Source organism: Fusarium oxysporum, chromosome III, assembly GCF_013085055.1.
Source record: "Fusarium oxysporum Fo47 chromosome III, complete sequence".
Taxonomy (NCBI): domain Eukaryota; kingdom Fungi; phylum Ascomycota; class Sordariomycetes; order Hypocreales; family Nectriaceae; genus Fusarium; species Fusarium oxysporum.
In genome coordinates this window covers 3,992,032-4,012,040 of record NC_072842.1, presented here as the reverse complement: position 1 = coordinate 4,012,040, position 20,009 = coordinate 3,992,032, and the positions used below count along the sequence as shown (strand labels likewise).

At 50.1% G+C, this 20,009-nt stretch overlaps 7 protein-coding genes across 7 annotated transcripts; 3 read left to right on the top strand and 4 right to left on the bottom strand.

The window, feature by feature from the left end:
• Positions 1 to 370: 370 nt before the first annotated feature.
• Positions 371 to 5,374, top strand: FOBCDRAFT_157641 (uncharacterized protein; the record flags this gene model as incomplete). The annotated part of the gene is made up of 12 exons (XM_031177435.3): positions 371 to 929; positions 983 to 1,117; positions 1,164 to 1,246; positions 1,300 to 1,403; positions 1,452 to 1,736; positions 1,783 to 1,876; positions 1,927 to 3,607; positions 4,024 to 4,249; positions 4,301 to 4,340; positions 4,398 to 4,522; positions 4,575 to 5,074; positions 5,130 to 5,374. 12 exons carry the CDS (start codon positions 371 to 373, stop codon positions 5,159 to 5,161), a joined length of 3,864 nt encoding a protein of 1,287 aa, XP_031048568.3. The 3' UTR covers positions 5,162 to 5,374.
• On the bottom strand, positions 5,327 to 6,762 carry FOBCDRAFT_157639 (ribosomal protein S3Ae). The gene is made up of 5 exons (XM_031177426.3): positions 6,635 to 6,762; positions 6,489 to 6,573; positions 6,407 to 6,432; positions 5,833 to 6,334; positions 5,327 to 5,775 (listed from the first exon to the last, which is right to left on the bottom strand). The coding sequence occupies exons 1-5, from the start codon at positions 6,646 to 6,648 to the stop codon at positions 5,632 to 5,634; spliced, it is 771 nt and encodes a 256-aa protein (XP_031048559.1). The 5' UTR covers positions 6,649 to 6,762; the 3' UTR covers positions 5,327 to 5,631.
• Positions 6,763 to 7,520: 758 nt separating this feature from the next.
• FOBCDRAFT_25698 (uncharacterized protein) lies at positions 7,521 to 8,298 on the bottom strand. Its single transcript, XM_059611196.1, has 2 exons — positions 7,793 to 8,298; positions 7,521 to 7,741 (listed from the first exon to the last, which is right to left on the bottom strand). Exons 1-2 carry the CDS (start codon positions 8,154 to 8,156, stop codon positions 7,662 to 7,664), a joined length of 444 nt encoding a protein of 147 aa, XP_059464509.1. The 5' UTR covers positions 8,157 to 8,298; the 3' UTR covers positions 7,521 to 7,661.
• A 2,318-nt stretch (positions 8,299 to 10,616) lies between these two features.
• On the bottom strand, positions 10,617 to 13,151 carry FOBCDRAFT_271519 (GTP cyclohydrolase N terminal-domain-containing protein; the record flags this gene model as incomplete). Its single annotated transcript, XM_059611461.1, has 18 exons — positions 10,617 to 10,629; positions 10,687 to 10,756; positions 10,832 to 10,917; positions 10,976 to 11,005; positions 11,060 to 11,222; positions 11,252 to 11,297; positions 11,351 to 11,506; positions 11,557 to 11,682; positions 11,729 to 11,784; positions 11,835 to 11,874; positions 11,924 to 11,993; positions 12,042 to 12,079; positions 12,135 to 12,178; positions 12,231 to 12,370; positions 12,423 to 12,547; positions 12,601 to 12,609; positions 12,675 to 12,801; positions 12,859 to 13,151. The coding sequence occupies 18 exons, from the start codon at positions 13,149 to 13,151 to the stop codon at positions 10,617 to 10,619; spliced, it is 1,632 nt and encodes a 543-aa protein (XP_059464508.1).
• A 1,390-nt stretch (positions 13,152 to 14,541) lies between these two features.
• FOBCDRAFT_271518 (transcription elongation factor Elf1 like-domain-containing protein) lies at positions 14,542 to 15,104 on the top strand (the record flags this gene model as incomplete). The annotated part of the gene is made up of 4 exons (XM_031177422.2): positions 14,542 to 14,586; positions 14,676 to 14,814; positions 14,874 to 14,921; positions 14,977 to 15,104. The coding sequence occupies 4 exons, from the start codon at positions 14,542 to 14,544 to the stop codon at positions 15,102 to 15,104; spliced, it is 360 nt and encodes a 119-aa protein (XP_031048555.1).
• A 114-nt stretch (positions 15,105 to 15,218) lies between these two features.
• FOBCDRAFT_271517 (uracil phosphoribosyltransferase-domain-containing protein) lies at positions 15,219 to 16,177 on the bottom strand (the record flags this gene model as incomplete). Its single annotated transcript, XM_059611460.1, has 5 exons — positions 15,219 to 15,270; positions 15,320 to 15,336; positions 15,395 to 15,549; positions 15,612 to 15,970; positions 16,026 to 16,177. 5 exons carry the CDS (start codon positions 16,175 to 16,177, stop codon positions 15,219 to 15,221), a joined length of 735 nt encoding a protein of 244 aa, XP_059464507.1.
• A 582-nt stretch (positions 16,178 to 16,759) lies between these two features.
• Positions 16,760 to 19,764, top strand: FOBCDRAFT_219173 (uncharacterized protein). Its single transcript, XM_031177418.3, has 2 exons — positions 16,760 to 19,276; positions 19,329 to 19,764. Exons 1-2 carry the CDS (start codon positions 17,153 to 17,155, stop codon positions 19,566 to 19,568), a joined length of 2,364 nt encoding a protein of 787 aa, XP_031048551.2. The 5' UTR covers positions 16,760 to 17,152; the 3' UTR covers positions 19,569 to 19,764.
• The last annotated feature ends 245 nt before the right edge of the window (positions 19,765 to 20,009 follow it).

Below are 20,009 nucleotides of genomic sequence, written 5' to 3'. Positions count from 1 at the left end.
GCGGGTGTGAGAGGAATGCAGAAGCAATTATGACAATCTGGGTCCGCCGTCCCCTCCGGGGCGTGAGTTCGAACCCAAGTTGCTGTGGAAATCAGGGAAACCTCCATATCTCGCGACGACGTCAACCCCCAATGGGGACATGTCAAGGGACGATTGATTGATCAAAGACCGATAATGATGAGTATGGACATCTCAGAAGACAAAGATGAAACATTCTTTCCAGGGCGGGTGCCACCTTTGCCACGCCGTTGAAAATATATAAGCCCGTCCGTTGTTATCTCAGGGTCAACTCAACGGTCAACAACAGACATCAACAATCCCCATTGTCTCTTCCTCACCTTAATTCTCTCTTTAAGGAGCCCTCTTCACAATGGTCGTCGTCAGCCCGCTGCAGGGACATTCCCTGCACGAGTCTGCTCTTCAACTTGGCCAAGGGGACTGTGTCGAGCCTCCATTCCCAACAGTCACTTCAGCATTCTACCACCATGCAAGAACTTCCCCAGACACCATAGCTCTTCGTGATCTCCCAGGATCACCAAAGGAGCTGACGTATGGACAGCTTTCAAGACGAGCTCAAGAGTTGGCTGCACATCTCATTGCTCAAGGTGTCTGTCCTGACTCGCGAGTCCCCCTTGTTGCTAAAAGGGGACTGGACATGATCATTGGTATCTGGGCAATCCTTTCATGCGGAGCTCAATATGTTCCTCTCGATGGAGGTGTCGTTCCCGATGAAACCATTCGTCGAGTCCTTGAGCAGGCTGGCGGTGGCGTCGTCCTTTGTCTGTCTTCAACAAAGCACCGTATCATCTCCCAACATCCCAACCAGACTGTGGTTGTTATTGACGAAATAAAAACGAGCCCTGTCGAGAAAGACGTCCATATCGACCTTGCAACTCCAGAGTCTGGCTGTTACGTGATATATACATCAGGTAAGTCAACACAGAGCTCAATGTCTCGGAGTGCCCTTCTCACAAGGAGATAGGAACAACGGGAGAGCCCAAGGGCGTCGACATCACTCACAGAAATGTCGCCAATCTTGTGTGCCTGGCCCCGGGGAATCTGGGGGTAGCAGCTGGCACTTGCGTTGGCTCAGTCCTCAACATAAGTTTCGACATGGGTGAGTTTCTCGTATCCAAGATGTTTCCAATTCTGACCCAACTCAGCGGCATGGGAAGTCTTTGTTTGTCTATGCAATGGAGGAACACTCGTTCTCCGCGGTTCCAATTGGGAGCCAACTCTCCAACAGGTTTGCGACGACTTTATCACTCTATTCCTAGGCTCCAACTTACACGGAAATAGATTGATGTTCTCATCTGCACACCAACAATCCTCTCCAAATACCATCCTACACAATATCCCAGGATCAAAACAGTGGCCACAGCCGGCGAACCAACTACAAGAGGGTGAGTACTCAGCTGAGCATAGCTTCCAACAGTTACTGACTGGCGTAGTCTTGCCGATTTGTGGGCAAATCACGGCACATATTGGAACTGCTGCGGCCCTACCGAAACAACGATCGTGAATACTATGCATCAACATGTCGTTGGACAAGAATTATCAATCGGTCGACCGACTCCTAATAACAGAGTATATATCCTCAACGGCCTAGGTGAACCCGTACCTATGGGTGCCACGGGAGTGATGTGGGCAGGCGGCCGTGGAGTTTCTAGAGGCTATATCGGCCTTGATGAAAAGACGGCGGAGAGATACAAGCCAGATCCATTTGCCAATGACGGGTAAGATATCTCGCTTGGTTAGACTGTGCCAGAGCTGACAGTCCAGATCAACGATATACAACACTGGCGACCTTTGCCGCTGGAGACCTGATGGTTCAGTCGATATTCTCGGCCGAGTTGACGATCAAGTCAAAGTAAAGGTACATCAAAAGTCCCTTCATGCATTCGCCATGATCTGACCTCAATTCAGGGTTTCCGCGTGGAGCTAGACGGCATCTCAGCATCCCTAGCTTCGGCCCCAGGCGTGTCTCGGGCGGCAGCGCTGCTGATCGACGGAGAGATACATGGATTTACTACCCCACGCCGATGCGATGCAACCACCACCATTAAGCATGTACAGCAACACCAGCCCTACTATGCCATTCCTACACGCCTCCACCTCCTCGATGAGTTACCCTCAACACCAAATGGAAAAGTCGACAAGGGAAAGCTCAAGGCACTGGCCTTGGCGAAGCAGAGTGTTGCAACGCAACCATACGAGAAAGAAGGGGTCCAGGACAGCCACGTCGAACTCAAGTCCCAATCGTCGATGTCCTCTCTGTCGACTCTGACCGAGAAGATTGATCTTGAGCGCGGTCTGCCTGATAAGACGATGGCACGACCCCTCAGAGGTTTAAGACATAGGATCTTCATCGTCTACCGCACCCTGTTCAGTCTCATAGGATTACTAAACTTGGCAGCATTGATCTGCATGATCGCTCTGCAGCTCAAGTCAGAATGGCTTGGTATCATCACTGCCATTAACCTTGTAATCGCAGTACTTGTACGACAAGATACGGTGATCAACATCCTGTATACCATCTTCTGCTCAGTACCAAAGCATTTGCCGCTCGGAATCAGAAAACGCTGTGCCAAGATATATCACCTGGGTGGTGTGCACTCCAGTGCGGGAGTCTGTGCCACGGCATGGCTGGTTATCTCGACGGTACGTGGAACAATCTGCAATGCAGGTTTCTGCGAGGGTCACGCGATTGGGTCCTTGGCGACACAGGTCGTATCGTGGTTTCTATGCGGGCTGTTATGTTCCATGGTGGCTACTGCATGGCCCTCTTTCCGGAAGCAATACCACAACTTCTTTGAGCGTTTCCATCGTTTTGCCGGTTGGACATCATTGGGTCTATTTTGGGCTCGGACAATTCTGGCGATCAACGACTCCCGGCCTCAACACCAAGAACTAGGGATTGTCGCCGTTAAGACTCCAGACTTCTGGCTCTTGGTGGTGGCCACACTCAGCATTGCTTCTTCATGGTTTTTCCTGCGCAAGGTTCCCGTTAAGGCCGAAGTGCTTTCTGACCATGCAGTCCGCCTACATTTCGACTATACTGTTCCCGTGAATGGTAGTTTCACCCGCTTATCACGACGACCCTTGATCGAATGGCACTCTTTTGCAACCATTCCCAATCCGCAGGCTAATCAACATGCTAAGGGTTACTCGTTGGTTGTCTCCAATGCCGGCGACTGGACTCGTTCTTGCATACAAAACCCTCCCAATGCCATCTGGGTACGTGGTGTGCCGACATGTGGTGTGATGCGTATCGCAACTCTCTTCAACAGAATCGTCGTTGTCGCCACAGGATCCGGGATTGGACCGCTACTAGGCCACATTGTCCATCAGTCATGCCCTACACAGCTGATTTGGTCTACATCACGACCAGAAGAGTCGTTCGGCAAAGAGCTTGTTGGCCAGGTTCGAGACGCTATTCCGGACGCGGTTATCTGGAATACGAAGACTCAAGGCCGACCAGACCTTGTGCGAATGGGCTATAACCTAGCCAAAAGTTTCGATGCCGAAGCTGTGATAATAATAGCCAACGAGAAGATCACTAAGAAGGTCGTGTACGGCCTGGAGACGCGCGGCGTGCCAGCTTATGGTGCCATCTGGGACAGCTAAGCCGTCCAACCATACATTCTCTTTTCACCAACATATTTCCTTGAACATGTTTCTCCAATTTTGTACACTCTCATACCTTGTCTTTCCTGTTGATCCTTTTTTGAGCGACTGACTAGACTATATACTGAATTTCGGTCCATTGTTTTTGGAGTTGTTGTTTCTTTCAATCTCTTTCTTGGTCCAAGTTATATGCGATATTGTGTTTTTTTCTCACTGTCCTAAGTTATTGGCAAGCTCAAAAGTTGAAGAAGGAAGGGTGACATCATGGTGCTTGAAGATTAGATATGCAAGTATGCAGTAAAACGGTGCGAATCGACCTAGCTTTACCCAAAATGGCAATTTTAAGATCTACGTAATTGGCTCTTTGCTCAACAACTTCAAGATTTGCCGTGTGAGGAACCATGTTGTCTTTGCGAAGGATAGCTACGACTGCAGTCCCGGTGGTTGGGCACCAGGGTCTACGGGCTGCAGTTTCAAGCACGAGATTTTACTCCCAGGCTGTTGGGCCATTGGTTTACGATTTGCATGAACCCTCACAACCAAAATATGACAAGAGAAACTCTCCAATTTTGTTCCTCCACGGACTTTTCGGATCAAAGAAGAATAACCGGGCTATAAGCAAGTCAGTTGGCCATTCGTTGATCCATGAGAACTAGAACTAATATGAGGATAGAGCTTTGGCCCGAGATCTGGGAAGATATGTTTATGCTTTGGTAAGTAAACGGTCAACGGTTCTGAAAGGTTGATAGAAACTCAATATCAGTTCATAGGATCTCAGAAACCATGGCGAGTCACCTCACAGCAACAAACATGATTACAGTGCCATGGCCCAGGATGTAGCTGAGTTCATCGAGGGTCATGGTCTGAAGGAAACAACTCTCATTGGACACTCAATGTGAGTAGCCGTTGCTTCACAGTAGTCAACACGAACAAACTGACAAACCTAGGGGAGCCAAAACTTCAATGGCTCTTGCACTCCGCTCTCCCGAACTCGTAGCTGATATTGTGGCGGTCGACAATGCCCCCGTGGACGTCTCACTCAGCAGAGACTTCCCCAAGTACGTCCGTGCCATGAAGAAGATCCAGGAAGCCGGTGTCACGCGCCAAGCCGAAGCCGACAAGATCCTCAGCGAGTATGAGGAGTCGCTGCCCATTCGACAGTTCCTTCTCGGCAACATGTACCTCCCTGATGGCGAAAAGGTGCGCAAGTTCCGCATCCCTCTCGACACTCTTGGTAAGGCACTGGACAACCTCGGAGATTTTCCTTACAAGAACCCCAATGAGGTCCGGTTTGTGAAACCGGCTCTGTTCGTTCGAGGTACCCAGAGCAAGTATGTTCCCGACGACGTGCTACCTCTGATTGGCCAGTTCTTCCCCAAGTTTCGACTTGTTGATATTGATGCTGGTCACTGGCTCATTTCAGAGCAACCTGAAGCGTTCAGGCAAGGTGAGTGCCCGATGGATGCAGTGAGAGTTTTCGGATAGGCACTAACAGTCGATAGCTGTCGTCGAGTTTCTTCAAAAGTCCGAGTGACGCAGGTGAATTGAGTATCATGGGTCTTGTCCCACTAATTGGGGCGAATGTTGGACAATATTTTCGTCGCCTCTGTAATATTACCCTACGTTCAATAGCTAGAGATACACTGAATATTAGAATTCATGCACACAATATTGGGCACCTTGGAGTGGCACTGTAATGTTGGGTAGATAGGGTATCAGCTCTGAATTCTTCTACGGCTCTCATCTCAAAACGTCCCTCACGACCAGCGTCAAGTCACCACAGCATCCAATGTCGTAACAAGCAAGTCACACGTCATAAATCATTCGCCGTGTTGACCGAACGTTTTTTTTTACCATTCATTCAAAGGAACATGAACCCAATCCCCGGAGCTCCTCTTGTGATGCTACGCCATTTGCGATGACCGAAACAATTTGGTAGGGATGAGTTTATTAGCCGCGAGGCCCCTATTGCCTACCCCGCGCCAACCTGCCAAAATAATCCTTTTAAACCTCCTCCAGGACACGCTCCTTGAACTCCCGCTCAACCTTCTGGCCCTGGTCATCAGTGCCAGACTCGCCGTGCAGAGCCATCAAGGCACCAAGGTCGAACTTGGGGGCCTTGAGCAGCTTAACCTTTCGGATGTGGACCTGGGAAGTGTTAGACCTACAAATTCATCTGTGACCGAGGACAAAGATTCTACTCACGTTCTGGAGAGGGTAGATGCCCTGGGTGGACTTCTCAATCTCGCGGCCAATGACCTCGGGAATGAGCTTGGAGGTAAGCTGGGTGAGGGTGCAGCTTGAGGCCTCACGCTGGATGATGTCGGTCATCTTGCGTCGGATGGCCCGAATCTGAGAAGAGGCAGCGTAGGTGGTCTTCTTAACCTGGTTGGGTCGTCGCTTGGTGAAAGCGATGGCGAAGAGGCGGATGAGGTAGTCGTCGGTAGTCTTGACAGTGACGTTGGCCTCAATGAGGGTCTGCCACTTTCGCACCAGCGATCGGAGCTTGTCGGAGGTGAAGTCGAGGCCGTGGAAAGCAGTCAAGCAGTTCTTGCCCTGGACCTCATCGACACGGAGGCGGACCTTGCGGAAAGAGTGGTCCTCATCCTTCTGGAGATCGGCGAGAGAGACCTCGAGGATACGGCCCTTGAGAGCGTCGTTGGCGTTCTTGAGACCGGTGGTTCGGTTCACGAGGGTCTTGCCGACACTGCAAATTTGTTAATCTCCCATGTCCCACAAACTTTTTTTTTTGCAGATTCGTCTCGCGGTCGTCACTCACTCTCGAACGTTGAAGGGGTTAGGGGCCTTTAAAAATCGAGTTAGCCGGGAGTTGATGTTGTGCGCGTTTCGAGATAACCAACCTTGATTGAGTACCAGTCCTTTCGGGAGAAGGGGTCGACTGTCTTCTTCTTGAGGCCCTTCTTGCCCTTGGAGAGTCTCTTGTTCCTGAAATAACGCGTAAGCCCATTGTATTCATCGCAAGCTGGTCGTCGTGGGTGATGCTCACTTTCCAACCGCCATGTTTGCTGGCTTGTGTGTGAACCGTTGGAGAGATGGTACTGGTAAGAGAGTGGTTGGAGGGGCGAAATAATTTCAATCTTTGTGTGCAGCAGCTTAGGTCTAAGCGACGAATTGATCGAAAAATCGCGGTCCAATTGTTCTTCCGGCGCTAAAGCTTTGTGGGATCGAAAAATAATGGGTCGCAGGGCAAGAGCGTCCACATCACGTGCCTTCCTCGAAATTTCACTCTTTAGGGTACGTACTCGGGGCTAGCCACAGCCTAAGTAGCCAGCCAGCCACAGCCACAATGATCTCTTCTCAAGTCTGAGCTACCTTAGCCCGCGTGGACGACTCGTCCTACCAAGACTTTCTGCTTACGATGAATGCTGTCATTTGAGTCTCTATTCAAGGAACCGACAGGCAACGTATGTCATAGTTTATGCTGTTTTATCACATTTGACAACCAAGATCTATTACAACTTATGAATTATGGTATGTTTCAGGGAGATGTATATAGTTTTTATCTGTTTTCTTTGTGTTTTAGCAGACCTCGTCCAACTGGGTCTAAGCGTCTTGCTTTCTGTCAATGGGTCCTGAGATTCACCCAGACCGTTCTGTTCTGTTGTTGGACCCCCTTCACTCCACCTTTTCAGAGGTGCAGCTATTCCTCATTCATTCATCGTGTACAGCTCGATTTCAGCGTCCGCTTCTCTTCTACCAAGAAGCCTTTCACCTCTATCCACCCAGCCTAGTCCTAGGGCGCAATCAGCCAGCCACAACCTCGTTTATTCCAGTCTCATATTGGTAAAAGGCCGGTGTGGTTGTTGGTTGACGATGCGTTTCTGATCCCTTGGTTCCAATGGCCTCGCTGTCACTTGCTCCTCTTTGAGCCGTCAGCGAAGGCCTTTGCTGTCTCGTCGACAGTGTGGCCGTGCTGGATGAGCGACTGTTGTTGTCGCCCTGTCGTAGTCATGTTGTTTTCCTTTTTCGGTTTGAGGCCATTTGGTTCCTCTCACCCTCTTTCCCGTCACATCTCAGTCATCAGAGTCCTTATTCATATCCTCTTGGTTGTCCCTGTTCCATTCCTCAAAGCTAGGAAAGCTAAAGTAATAGCCTTGACTGATGTTAGTATCGACTGGTATAAATATGTTGGTGTGAGACATACCAGATGGTGAGTCGACCATCACGACGGACTGAGTTCCTGGGCTGCTGGAGGGTGAATGCTCTCGGTCATCACGGCAGATTGAGATGGGCTCGGCGTGGCGTGAGACTGGGCCTGGAGTCGAGGCTTCTGGAGATGGCGAGTAGACGGCAACACGGTTGAGAAGATCAGTCGCTCTTTGTGGTGAGCCCGGGCCAGCGAATGAGCCTCTGATGGCATTTGAAGCAGTGATTGAAGGTTCCGTTGCACTAGAGCGAAGAAGTCGTGGTCTTGTGCGGTTGGAGTTTGTGTTTGAGGACGATGATGACGACGAGTCTCGCCTATGAGCTCTCACCGCGCTTCGACTGTCTCGTATGTAAGAGGCCATTGTGTATATCAGATGTGTTGATTGTTGAAGGTTGCAAGTTGTATGTGCATTAAAATAGGTAAGTTGGAAAGATGGTTTCACATTTGAGAAGAATAACAAGAAAGTGAAAGAGACTTTGGATGGACGGGAAGAGCTGGCAGTAGCTCGAATATGTATGTACATAGAGACAAATATCAAGGCATCCACATCCACATCCACACACATCAACCACCTCCTTGTGTACATGTGGAAGAGCTACCACGGCTGTGGTTAGACCAAGCGGGTAAGCTAAGTAAGGTAATGAACAAGGGTGCCATTGCATTGGGGACGTGTGCGTGCGTGTGCGCTGCACAGCAAGTCATCATTACAGTAACAACAAGCTTTGGAGTTGGCCGACATGGGTACCGTTCCCTCTCCGAGCCTCTGTACAGGTACCATCACGATCTTTCATAACCTCCATCGGTGAGTAGACTTGACCCTTGTATTCGGCCGTTCAGAGGTTAGAGTCTTTGGCATCACGCAACGATGGGTCCTCTATTCGTGTTCGAAAAAGGCCGCAGTCCAGGTACCAGACCAGACTCATATTCTCAGAATAGTAAGAGAGTCTTTTTTTTTTTTCTGCTTGCCACTTGTCGGCTCATCGCTGCATCTGGTTGCCAACACCAACCCATCTTCCACTCGCTGGTCTTGGTGCGTGTCTCCTGGTGTATGGCCCAGAATCCTGGTCTTTGTCCCCCTGGGCCTTTTTGGCTAGGGACGCGGGCCCCGGGGACTGCAGGCGGGTTTCCCGTGCAGGCATATGCGGGGGTCTCCAAGCCTGTAAAGCCAGTGATGACTCGCCCTGACGAGGCACTCGTCTATTCGGGCCCAGCGGAACGTGGATGGTGGAATGGGTTGACCTAGGGCACTTCTGGCGGTAAGGCAAAATTATGGGAATACCTGTCGGAGCTACTGTCGCATTGCTACCCAACAGGTCGTCAAGATGCATACCGCTTAGGAAGACGAAACGCTCTATTGTTTGTTTTCCTTGGAATGGGATCAAACTTGAGGATTGGCATTGCATCTGAGTGAACTCTATATGTTATGTACTGCATCGATCGAAAGACGCGTCCATGACACTACCAACCCTCGCTTGGATACTAACTAGAACGAAAAGCCATCCGTTAGGCCAAGGCTCTCTAGCGTATCGGTCTCCTTTTTGATGGTGTATAGTCGAGAGCGTTTCTGGATGGGGGCTGGATCTTTGAATGTGGGTTGGGTTACAAGCAAGCAGAATGATGGATGTGTGATGCGATGCCATTTAAGAACGGAAAATCATTCACCATGATGAGCATTCTGTTAGACAATCATTACCTTGACCATCACCTATGGATGGCCTCGTACCTGATGAACATGAATGAACCATGGCCAAGATCATTGATGTACACGTTAATCACCCGGGGCAATTAATCCACCCAGTTCGGCAATAAACATGGCACAACATGGAACTGCATGGCATGGCATGGCACGGCAGCAGAGCATAGCATAGCATAGCATGGTGATGGATCGTTGATCGTCTTCTCGGGCCGGGGTAAGCAACCTTCGGAGGTTTTCTTTTGATAGCAACAGAGTCAATTCAAGGCGACTGAGTTATCTACCTTAGGTACCTTACCTAGGTAGTTATCATTAATCTCTTCCGCCTCGTGCATCGCATCGCATTTGACTGACCCCTTGCCCTTGCCCTTGGCTCATGCTCATGCTCATGCTCATGGCCACAAGACGTGCTCTACACGTGTACAGACATAAACAGAAGCGACTCCATCCTCACACATACAATCATACATGGGTGCCTTATCATGCCGTACCGTACAAGGTTAAGGTTGTATCGGTGTTCGGTAAATGCTCCTTTAGTCGGATACGGTGTCGGAGTCAGAAAATATGCAATTGCAACTCATTAAAAACGGTCCTTGTGACTTCTGACCGCCTCACCGATTCCATTCGGAACAATCTACGGACGGGCCTCGAAAGGTGGATTTAATTCATTCGGTACTATCCTGGCCATCCCCTTACTAGTAGGGTAGGCTTCCATTCCGAGTTCCACTCACTATCCAGTGTCAGTCACTCTACATCTTCAAATCTTGCAACCTCTACAGCATGCACAACCTTGCTAGCAACTCCCTCCCGGACGCGCTTAAACTCGAAAACGGATGCTCCCAACGGCCTTCTCTCACTGTCTCCAACCCATCAACTGCCCTGTATGACCTGCCACCTTGACCGGGTACCTCGTTCGGGACACTCAGCCCCAACACCACGGATGAATGGTACCGTGGCATCGTCGCCATCGTATGGATTCTGAGCAATCATCATCCTTCCCCCACGCAAAACGGCTCAGACCGACCTGCAGTAACCTGCAAACTTGGGAAGCTGCTGACGCACCCCGCGACGCTCAGCGCCACGTCCCTACTGTACATACAGCTTGAGCCCGTATCTATCCGGTTTCGTTTAATGATCGAAGCTGCCACAGTCATCAGTCTTTGCTCCGAACAGCACAATTGGATTGGATAGTACTCACTCTTCCCATATTCTTCCCTGGACCGCCTGGAGCTCTTCGGTAGTCATACGTTTACCAGTGGTAAAGTAGCCTTCATCTCCGTTAGTTTCCGCCTTGTTTATAGAGCTGGGGCCTCATCTCGTCTGCCGGCTCTCATTTCACTTACCAGCTGTAATTTTGGCGTCAATTTCGACTCGCGAGTCAGCGGGTATCAGTTCTTCTGGAAGCTCGACCCTCTCATGAATGGGGATCCTAGGACCATGTTAATCTCGCATCAAAAATTAACAAGACCGACTCATCATCAGCTTACCCTTGTCCGACAATCGCATCATGCTTCATGCTAGAGATATGTCAGCTGTCAATTCCTCGACGTGTTCGACTCTCAGGCGCTCACTTGCTCATGCTAAGCATCCTGTCAATCTTCTTGATGCCCAGCCAGTGCAGGATATCCGGCATGAGAGCCTGGAATCGCATGTCTTTGACACCTGCAATGTTCTCGGTCCTCTTGAAATAGTCTGATGCGCGATCGGCTCCGCGTTTACGCGCGTTGTAGACCACTACCCCAGAATTAGTACCCCAGATCTACACGACGGCTGCTTCTCCGAATCTTGAGGGATTTCATCCTTACAATACTGGGGAAAATAGTTAGATTTGCTTCTGTGGGTTGTGATCAAGCAGCACTTACCTTGGTGACCTCTCCCAACGCACGGCCTTCCTTTCTGAAGTAGATGACAACACCACTGCCACCATTCTGAGCCTCTTTGACGGCTTCCTCGATACCAAAGATCAAGTAAGGACGACAAGTGCAGATATCAGATCCGAACACGTCGCTGCCGTTGCACTGCAGAACACGGTGAGTTCGGGGTCTTACAGAAAGTCGGGGAATCATACCTCGTCGTGAATTCGCAGAGACAGTCGAACCGATTCATCCGACATCTTGGCTGGATCTCCGAAGCAGTACACAGTGAGACCACCAATCGGAGGAAGGAATACTTTGATGTCTCCGCGGGTGATAAGCTAGAACGTGTTAGCAGTGAGATCTTCCAGCACAAAGCTTACTTACCTCTGGGTAACTTCCTCCTGTGTGCTCAAACAGGGAACGTCGTAGGGTGGCCTCGTCTTTGTCGCGTTAGTGGTTATACACCATCAAGCAATGGCTGTATACTTACCAATACCGAATCGCTCTGCCACACCGGGGAGGTACCAGACCTAGAGTGTGAGGTTAAACTTGCTTTGACTGCTTGTGTTGGGGACATACTGGTTCAACAGCAAACTTGGTGACAGCCAGTTCACCCTGATCATTCAGGCAAACCTTGCCATCGGGTACCCTACAAAGGTCAGCTTGTATTACGAAAATAACGGAAGAGCGAACTCACAGTCGGCCGGCCTTGACACTCTCGGCAAGTTCAGGAAGCTGATAAGAAGGTTAGCGACAGCCGTTCCATCTCCCAGTCCATCCAGACACCGACCTTCATATGAGCCTTGGTGATGGCAATGGTCGGTCGAATATCGACTAATGAAGCCATCAGTAACGCCGTTTTATCAATTGGTATCACAATCCATACCGTTGTCCTTCTCTATGGTGTCCTTGAACAGCCAAGGAGCGAGATGTCCCCAGGGGTCCATGGCAACAATCTTCTTGGGGTCTCCCCATTGAGGGAAAGGGCCAATGTTCGCCGCCGGCTCGGTGTTGGTGAAGTCGGGACTGTGAATACGCCGTTAGTTATGGATTTTTGGATTGGAGACAAAGGACATACCGGTGGTCGGCGTTCAGTTCGTTGCTGGCCACGGCGAGGGCATAGTAGATCGAGTACGAACCACCACTAACAACTTGTTTAGCATGGTTTCCCTCGAAATGAACGGTGATTGATAACTCACTGGGCTAAATAACACGGTTAACGAATGGACACATCAGTAAAAGGGGACATAACAAACCTCCAACAGCTAAACGCAAGTTACGAAAGTCAGTAACACTAACTAACACACATGCATCACAGACACAGACGGACGGACGAACCATTACGACGTCGAATAGTAGAAGCAGCCCTTGAAACTACGATAGGGCCACGCTTAACAGGGTCTTGATTTCCCCAGTCCATGGGCAAAGGATTAATTCCAATCTGCTTGGGGTAAGTCCTAGTTACCTTGTGTGAGCGAACGGTGTTAGTGGAGCTTGTATACAGGAATCCTCACGTCAGAATAATGCGCGATGTGAATCCTTGCTGCTGGCGCTGTTCGGATGAGGGAAGCGCAGGAGCTTTCAATTTGTCTCCAGAGGCAGCAGGAACTTCTACTGAAGGCGTTCCACCCTCATTGTCATCTTCACGAGAACCTGGCTCAAGGATGGTGTTCTTGCCAACATCTCCACCTGATTCTTCGATCGATCTACCAGAAAGCGATTCGACCGCGTTCACTAGAAGAACCTGCGTGCGCTGAATCTCCTGTAGAGCTTCCAGCATGCTGGATTGCTGGTCGTCAGATGCCATGATGATGACAGTAGACGTAAACGTGAGGTTGAGTGCGGATCTCTAGGGTAGACTGTATTGTGAGTGCGAGGTTGCGATATATGTCGCAGAGAAGTCGATATGATACAGTTCAAGAAAAGAAAGAGAAAGAGAGTTTACTTTTTCAGAAAGAAAGGAAAAGAAAAACATGGAGAGTGACCGGAACAATAGGAAGAGCGGTCGGGGAAAGCCATCCATGGTGACACATGCCTTACAACGGGGTCGTCATGAACAGGGGGAGCTGTAGCACATCCCCAACCTCCAAGGACTTCAGATAGTACATAAATTGTAGATATCAAGATCCGTATCACCCTAACTGTGCTACTCTAACCTTATATGTCACCTTCCAAGGTCAGCAGATCAACGGGAGAGGCCCCTATACAAACATAACTCTCATGTATCGGGCCGCCGTAATCGGGCTAGCTACCAAGTTGAGTAAATGAGAGAAGAGAGGGGAGCTCTCCCAACAAGGAGCAGTCATGATAGCCAGTGACGGACCTGCGTCTATCAGTATGGAATTGACAGTTCACGATTCGCTGATAAGAGACCACATGATAAGGCGGCACGTTCAAAAGTCTCAAGCCTCTCAATCTCCACCGACCTAAGTCATGGCCCAAACCAGGCCAGGCCAGGGGAGCTACCCCGCCAAATTGGAGGGGAATCCCCCTGCGTTTAGTCGTCAGCGCCCAAACTCAAGGTGAAGGTGAAGGTGACGGTGTAGAAGTTGATGGTCAGAAGAATATGCAAGGAAGATGCTTCCGTTGTTAGTGAGGTTGCCTCTCAAGTCATTGGTTGGTTTGGTTTGGTTGTTTGCTCATGTCTCTGACTGTTTTCTCGTTTACTCACATCTCTTTGTCTGTCAATGGTCACACCCAACACGTATTGATACGGTATCAACGAACAAACGACCCTCTAAAGTCACCCATGCAATCCTGATACCAATGTTCTTCAAGCTTATCCTCTTATCCTCATTCTTCTAGTCTGATAAGGATCGCCTTCACGGAATCCGGCGTTCACGTATAGAATCACGGAGGTCGCCGGGAGGCGGGGGCGGGGCAATCGGGCTTCTCTCCCCGCTTGATGCATGCACTAGAAACACGCCTACCGTCCAACTGCCGCACTAACAGAACCCAAAACCGTTTGTTAGAGAGTGAGCACGTGCAATGCGACAAACAGAGTTTCTCTGCTGATAAGATAACGAACCAAACGAAACATCCCTGGCTGGCGCCTTGTTTCCTGGGACTGCCCTGGGCTGCCTAGTCCTAGTCCGAGCCCCAAAGCTTGACATCAGCAAATTCACTATCATCTTTTTTCCCCGTTTCGCGTTTCTTCTCGTTCCGGTCGCGCACGAATCGCGGAACTTACAGACATCATGGGCAAGCGCAAGTCCTCAAGCAAGCCCATGGGGCCCAAGAAGGTCCGTCTTCCAAGCCGAGCCCTTGTCATTTCATTTTCGTATTCTCTGTCTTAGGGGGCCCTGGGGCTTTTGCGCTCACACTAATCCAGAAAGATCCCCTTCCTACCACTTTCGCATGCCTCTTCTGTAACCACGAAAACTCGGTTTCGGTCAAGCTCGACAAGAAGGCTGGTGTCGGACAACTCGACTGCCGTGTCTGCGGACAAAAGTTCCAATGCGCGGTCAACTGTACGGCTTCCACGGACTCTCCTTTGCCTCCGGCGCATCGGGTGCTAACTTTGCGACAGATCTGTCTGCGGCGGTTGACGTTTACGGTGAATGGGTTGACGCAGCAGGTCAGTCTACAATATCCCTTCTACGACTCTATCGACAATCTCTAACAACTTGTAGATGCCGTCGCCAAGGAGGACAACGCGGAGCCTGGCTACACTGGCACATCTCGAGCAGGAGCTGGACGAGGTAACCGAACGGCGGTCGATGAAGACGACGACGAGCACTACGGAGAGGATGACTATTAATCGTTTCTTTTATGCGCCTTGTATCAATACCAAGACTTGTTACACCCATGACTCGACGACCCCTTTCTATGCGCCTCCGACTCGGGATATATAACCTTTGCGCTGATTCCTTCCTCAGATGGTGTAAAATCTGTCTCCAAAGTCTCCCAGGCCAGGAACGATATAACTGTTGGTTGGTCAGCACATCATGTGTCATTCGGGTTGAGCTTCCATACTTCTTCTCGTCGAGACCCTAGAAATGCCTGGTTAGCCAATACGTTGCGACAGTGTGTGCAGGCGGTGTGACAAACCTCATCGATGAAAGCCGTCACGACCCTCAAGCGGGGGAACTTGGCAGAGAAGTTCTTGACACCCTCGGGGCTTGCAATCAAGTTGAGGAAGAGGATGTGTTCTTCGGGAACGCCCCTGGCCTTGAGAACTTGAACCGCCATGGTAGCAGAGCCACCTGTATATCTGCGTTAGACGGATTGCGACATGAATGACATGTGAAATGGGATATCGTCGTACCAGTAGCAAACATGGGATCCAGAAGAAGCACCCATCGGTCAGCAATATCCTCGGGCAGCTTATCGTAGAACAGCTTGGGCTGGGCCGTCTCCTCATCACGCTGGATCAAGATCTTTCCAATACGAACAGAGCGGCAGCAGTCACGGAGACCCTGTTCCATAGCCTCACCAGCTCTCATGATGGACACTCCGCAGATCTTGCCCTGGAACATGAGACCATTGTAATTTCGGCCAATGGGTGTAGTGACAGTGTGCTCAATGACAGGCAAGTGGTTGAGACCCTCCTCAACTAGCAATCGAATGATTCGGTTGGAGTAAAAGATGAAATCTGCTCTCTCGGTCTCCTTGCTACGAATTTTCCTGGACGATTCTCAGCTCCGAGGCTTGGGACGCCCAATTAGGGAAGTGGACATACGACAGTAGGGCAATGAGCTGAGGGGTCTGCGACAGAACATGGACATTGTCTAGCTTGACGTCGACAGAGACGGTGGCACTGGGCTTCTGCTGGTGAGTGCGGTATGAGGGACCGACGGGTGTCGTGTGAGTATCTTGAGTCTTGTCCGCCATGTTAGCTGTTGTTAGTGTTCGAGGTGGTGTAAGCAGTCAGCGGTGATGGCGGGGTTGAAGTAAAGTTCAGATATTTCCAAGTGGGCGAGCGGAGTACAGTCGTAGGTATAGCCTAGAAAGAGGTTGAAGAACAAAATAAGAAAGGTTCAGTATAGGATTGAATGAATTGAAAGGCGGAGAGAAGAGCTCAGCATCAACTAGAGCTCTCGAGGATAAGACAAGTCGGTAGCCCTGCATTGCATTGCATTGCCCGCTTGCTATGCTCAATCGTATTGGTTTCGCATATGCTTAAAACGGGGATGCACATCGGCCGGCGGCGCCTGGACCCTTACCCTACGATACTCACAAAATCGGAGGAGACCGCACTGCATGGCAGTGGCATGGGCGTGGGCGTGGATTCATGATAATAAACAGTGGAGATGAGAATGGATATCGAGTGGTATAGAGAACGGAGATGGGATGAGAACAATGGAAGTGGCGCATTGGAAGTCATTTAACAAAACAGCACTCTATGCAATTAATTTATTTAATTGTTCTTTGTTACTAATATTATTCTATTGAACGTGTTTCTGTTTTTAGCTCTCTCTATTGACAGCCGAAATGTGACCCAAGCTTTTATGCTAAACACGGCACTGCTGCCGTAGCCTTTCAACGTTTCATTGATCAACCTGCCCTGACTGTGATTCAATGTGAAAGATCTTCAATTCTATTATTCATCTATTACGCTCGCCTCCTTGAATCAGATTTCCTCTTATCATCCTTCTTTTTGCAACTGAACCCGTAGCAACGCGCCGCATGCCTTCTCCCTTGATTTACCAGCGTGTTAAACCAACTTGCCACTAACGGGTGCGACTTACCTCCACAACCGTCTGTATCGTCATCATATCTTATCCCTTCAACTTCCACAGACTTCATTATATGATATAAACCCACCACTCCAACCGTCGCGTTCTGCTCATAGAACTTGAGCACACTATGGCGTCACGAAACAGCTCGACAGCGTCAGTCCCGCGCAAGGTGGTGACGTATGGCAAACCTGTGCGCAAGCGCTTCATGCGCGACGCGATGCCATTCAAACCCACCGAATCGTTCACTGCACCGAGCAGCCGCCCTGACTCTGCCGCACCTGTCGCGAAGCCATCAAAACCGTCGCTACCGAGATCAACATCCGAACCAACGCCAAAACACGTTGTTGAGAAGCGACCCGATGAATCCGCTCGCGCGAAAGCCCGAGATGATCAGAAACCAAAACCACGCGATGCGACAGACACGAGAAAAAGAAAGCGCCTAGAAGCTGCGCCTTCCGAACCAATTGAAGACGAAACAAAACCTACTGCTCCAAAACAGTTGAAGTCTACGACTACACTGCCAAAGCGACCTGTAGCTGGAGCCTCTGAAAATGAGAACAAAGCCAGCGCCCCTCCTCCACAACTACCAGTTTCAAAGAAGAGTCCAAAAAGGTCGAACGTTCGATCTAGACTCCTCCCCCGAAGCAAATCCGATATCCCAACCTCAAAACCCAGCTCAAGTGCTGCGCAATCAACGGCTAAGGACCGCGATGACGAATCTCCGAGACCGAAGAAACGACAACCGCGATTGATTGATAGGTTGGCGGCTCAGCGGGCAGAAAGTTCAGAGTCGGAAGACTCGGCTTCTGAAGAAGAGAAGCCCAAGCAGCAATTGCCCCCGAACAGCGGTACAGACAGTGGAGGCGCGACCCCTTCTCAACAATCACAAAACAACTCCCAGAATCATTCTCAAGACTCTACGATACGACCTAGAAACCGCACCACGGTCGCGCTCAAAAGCCGAAGAGTCAAGTACACGTACGGCCAATCTCGATCCATCCTGACCGAGTCTTCCTCGAAACTCAGTGAGCCCAGCCAGGAAAAGCTCATGACGGTGGAAGAAGAGCTGGATGCGCTTCTCGCTACGCCGCCAGAACCCGCCAATGCCGACCCATTTGCCATGGACGACGATGACAATATTGACGGAGACGGAGGTGCTCGACCTGCTATCAAGAGCGTGCACGAACTCCGAAGAGCCGGAGCCAACAATCGCTTTGCCGATGAAATGGAGGACCTGCTTGCTCGGATAGGAACCCCTGGAAGCTCTCCATCTTCATTGAGGAGAGGGGCGCTCCTAGAGCTTTCCCAGAAGCTACAGAACAAGGAATTCATCAGTCAATTTCGGGATCACGCGACTCGCGATAAAGTCGCGGCAAACATCGGTCAAGAACAGGATATTATTTGCGGATTCGCCTTGTCAGCCGTTCTCGTCACGTTTCTCCATTTCAGCCCTGCAGCCCACCTCTTGCAACAGCTTGTTGATGATGGACTGGGACAAATGCTCTCTGTCCTTTTACGGATGCCCGAAGACATTGATGAACTCGCTTCGGGGAGACTGAGGCTCGCCAAGACGACGAGAGCCTCTCTGAGTGAGGTCAAGACTACGCTCAAGAAGATGAATATCTGGCATGGTCGTCGCCCTGAGAAGCTCTCACCTCAAACTCTCGCACTTCAGCTGCTGAACGTTGTGTGTCAACGCATCGATGCGATGCACTCATCGGTAGTTGTCAAGGACGTGGAGAGCGATCTTGAGACCGTCCTATCCCATTGTACGAGTACAAACCCCAGAACCGACGCAGCGACTGCTCTTGTCATATCAATACTGGAGTCTCAGTCAGGACTGGCGATGAACGATGCGAATGAAGTCACATGGATTGCGCAGCAATCGCACCAGGTGGCGCGTATTCTCGAGAACAGCCTCCAGCAATGGCCAGACAAGCTTGGAAACATCGAAGTAGCTATTCTCAAGCTCTCAATCAACATGTCCAACACGACACACGGTGCGGCTGCCTTCAGTGATGCGCTCCTGTTGTCGAGTCTATCGAAATGCATTCTCTCTGGCTTCAAATCGGCCTTGGACGCTATGAGCAACCGACGTCTGAAGGAGGAGACTTATGATGGGCTTCTTCTAGTTCTCGGTATGACGATCAACATACTAGAACACTGCGCTCCCGCACGTGAGAACATCACCGGGGCGCAACTGGATGGTCTGGTGACAGTATACTTACAGAACCAGGCCTTGATGCTAGAGGTAAGGTTGCTCGTCAATGTCGACAGATCTGAAACTAACAATCATGTTATAGGCCGACTCTGTAGAGAAATCGAAGCTGAGCGTGGCATTTGGCTACCTTTCCGTCTTGCTGGGTTACTTGTCTCTGGAAGACGCAGCCCGGCAACGACTTAAGGAGCAAGCGGGAAGCGAGGGACTTCCAGGTCTTATTGGATCGATCAAGGAGTTCATCGGAATGTACAGATCAGTGGACAACAAGGTGACGGAGCTGGAAGGGCTCGTCAACGAATTACAACGACTGCGACGACAATAGTTGATTATATACGCATGGGCATGACTTGAGCTAGGGAGCGTTTTTGGGACAATGTTCTGAGTATGACTCTCCCTTTTTACTTTGCATGACGGATGGATTACAGCCACTTCTGGCATATTTGCTAGCGAGAGAGTGTATAGATGAGAAGTATCGATACCAGGTCACTTGAACAATCATATATTTGCTGATACTGAAACTCTCTCATAATTCTGCGACCACATGCATGATCTGAGGCTCTTGTTGAAATTTATTCCCGGTGTGATTTAGTGCATACTTGTTGGGTTATGCATCAAGTGAAGAAGACTAACCATGCAAGTTCACGCGTCACTTACAGGGGAGAGGCAGCACAGTTACGTATCTTTATCTGTATGATGCAAAGGGAGGGGGAGGGGCTCCCGTTCCTGTTGGAGGAGAGCACCCACTGAGCAGAGAAGATCCGGT

Coding starts and splice junctions, on each gene's coding strand:
- FOBCDRAFT_157639 (XM_031177426.3), bottom strand. Junction 6,433..6,488: donor AGGACTGGTACTCAATCAAG/GTTGGTTATCTC, acceptor CGATTTTTAAAG/GCCCCTAACCCCTTCAACGT. Junction 5,776..5,832: donor GCATCTACCCTCTCCAGAAC/GTGAGTAGAATC, acceptor AACACTTCCCAG/GTCCACATCCGAAAGGTTAA.
- FOBCDRAFT_25698 (XM_059611196.1), bottom strand. CDS start 8,156: ATGGCCTCTTACATACGAGACAGTCGAAGCGCGGTGAGAGCTCATAGG. Junction 7,742..7,792: donor GATGGTCGACTCACCATCTG/GTATGTCTCACA, acceptor ACATCAGTCAAG/GCTATTACTTTAGCTTTCCT.
- FOBCDRAFT_219173 (XM_031177418.3), top strand. CDS start 17,153: ATGGCGTCACGAAACAGCTCGACAGCGTCAGTCCCGCGCAAGGTGGTG. Junction 19,277..19,328: donor ACCAGGCCTTGATGCTAGAG/GTAAGGTTGCTC, acceptor ATCATGTTATAG/GCCGACTCTGTAGAGAAATC.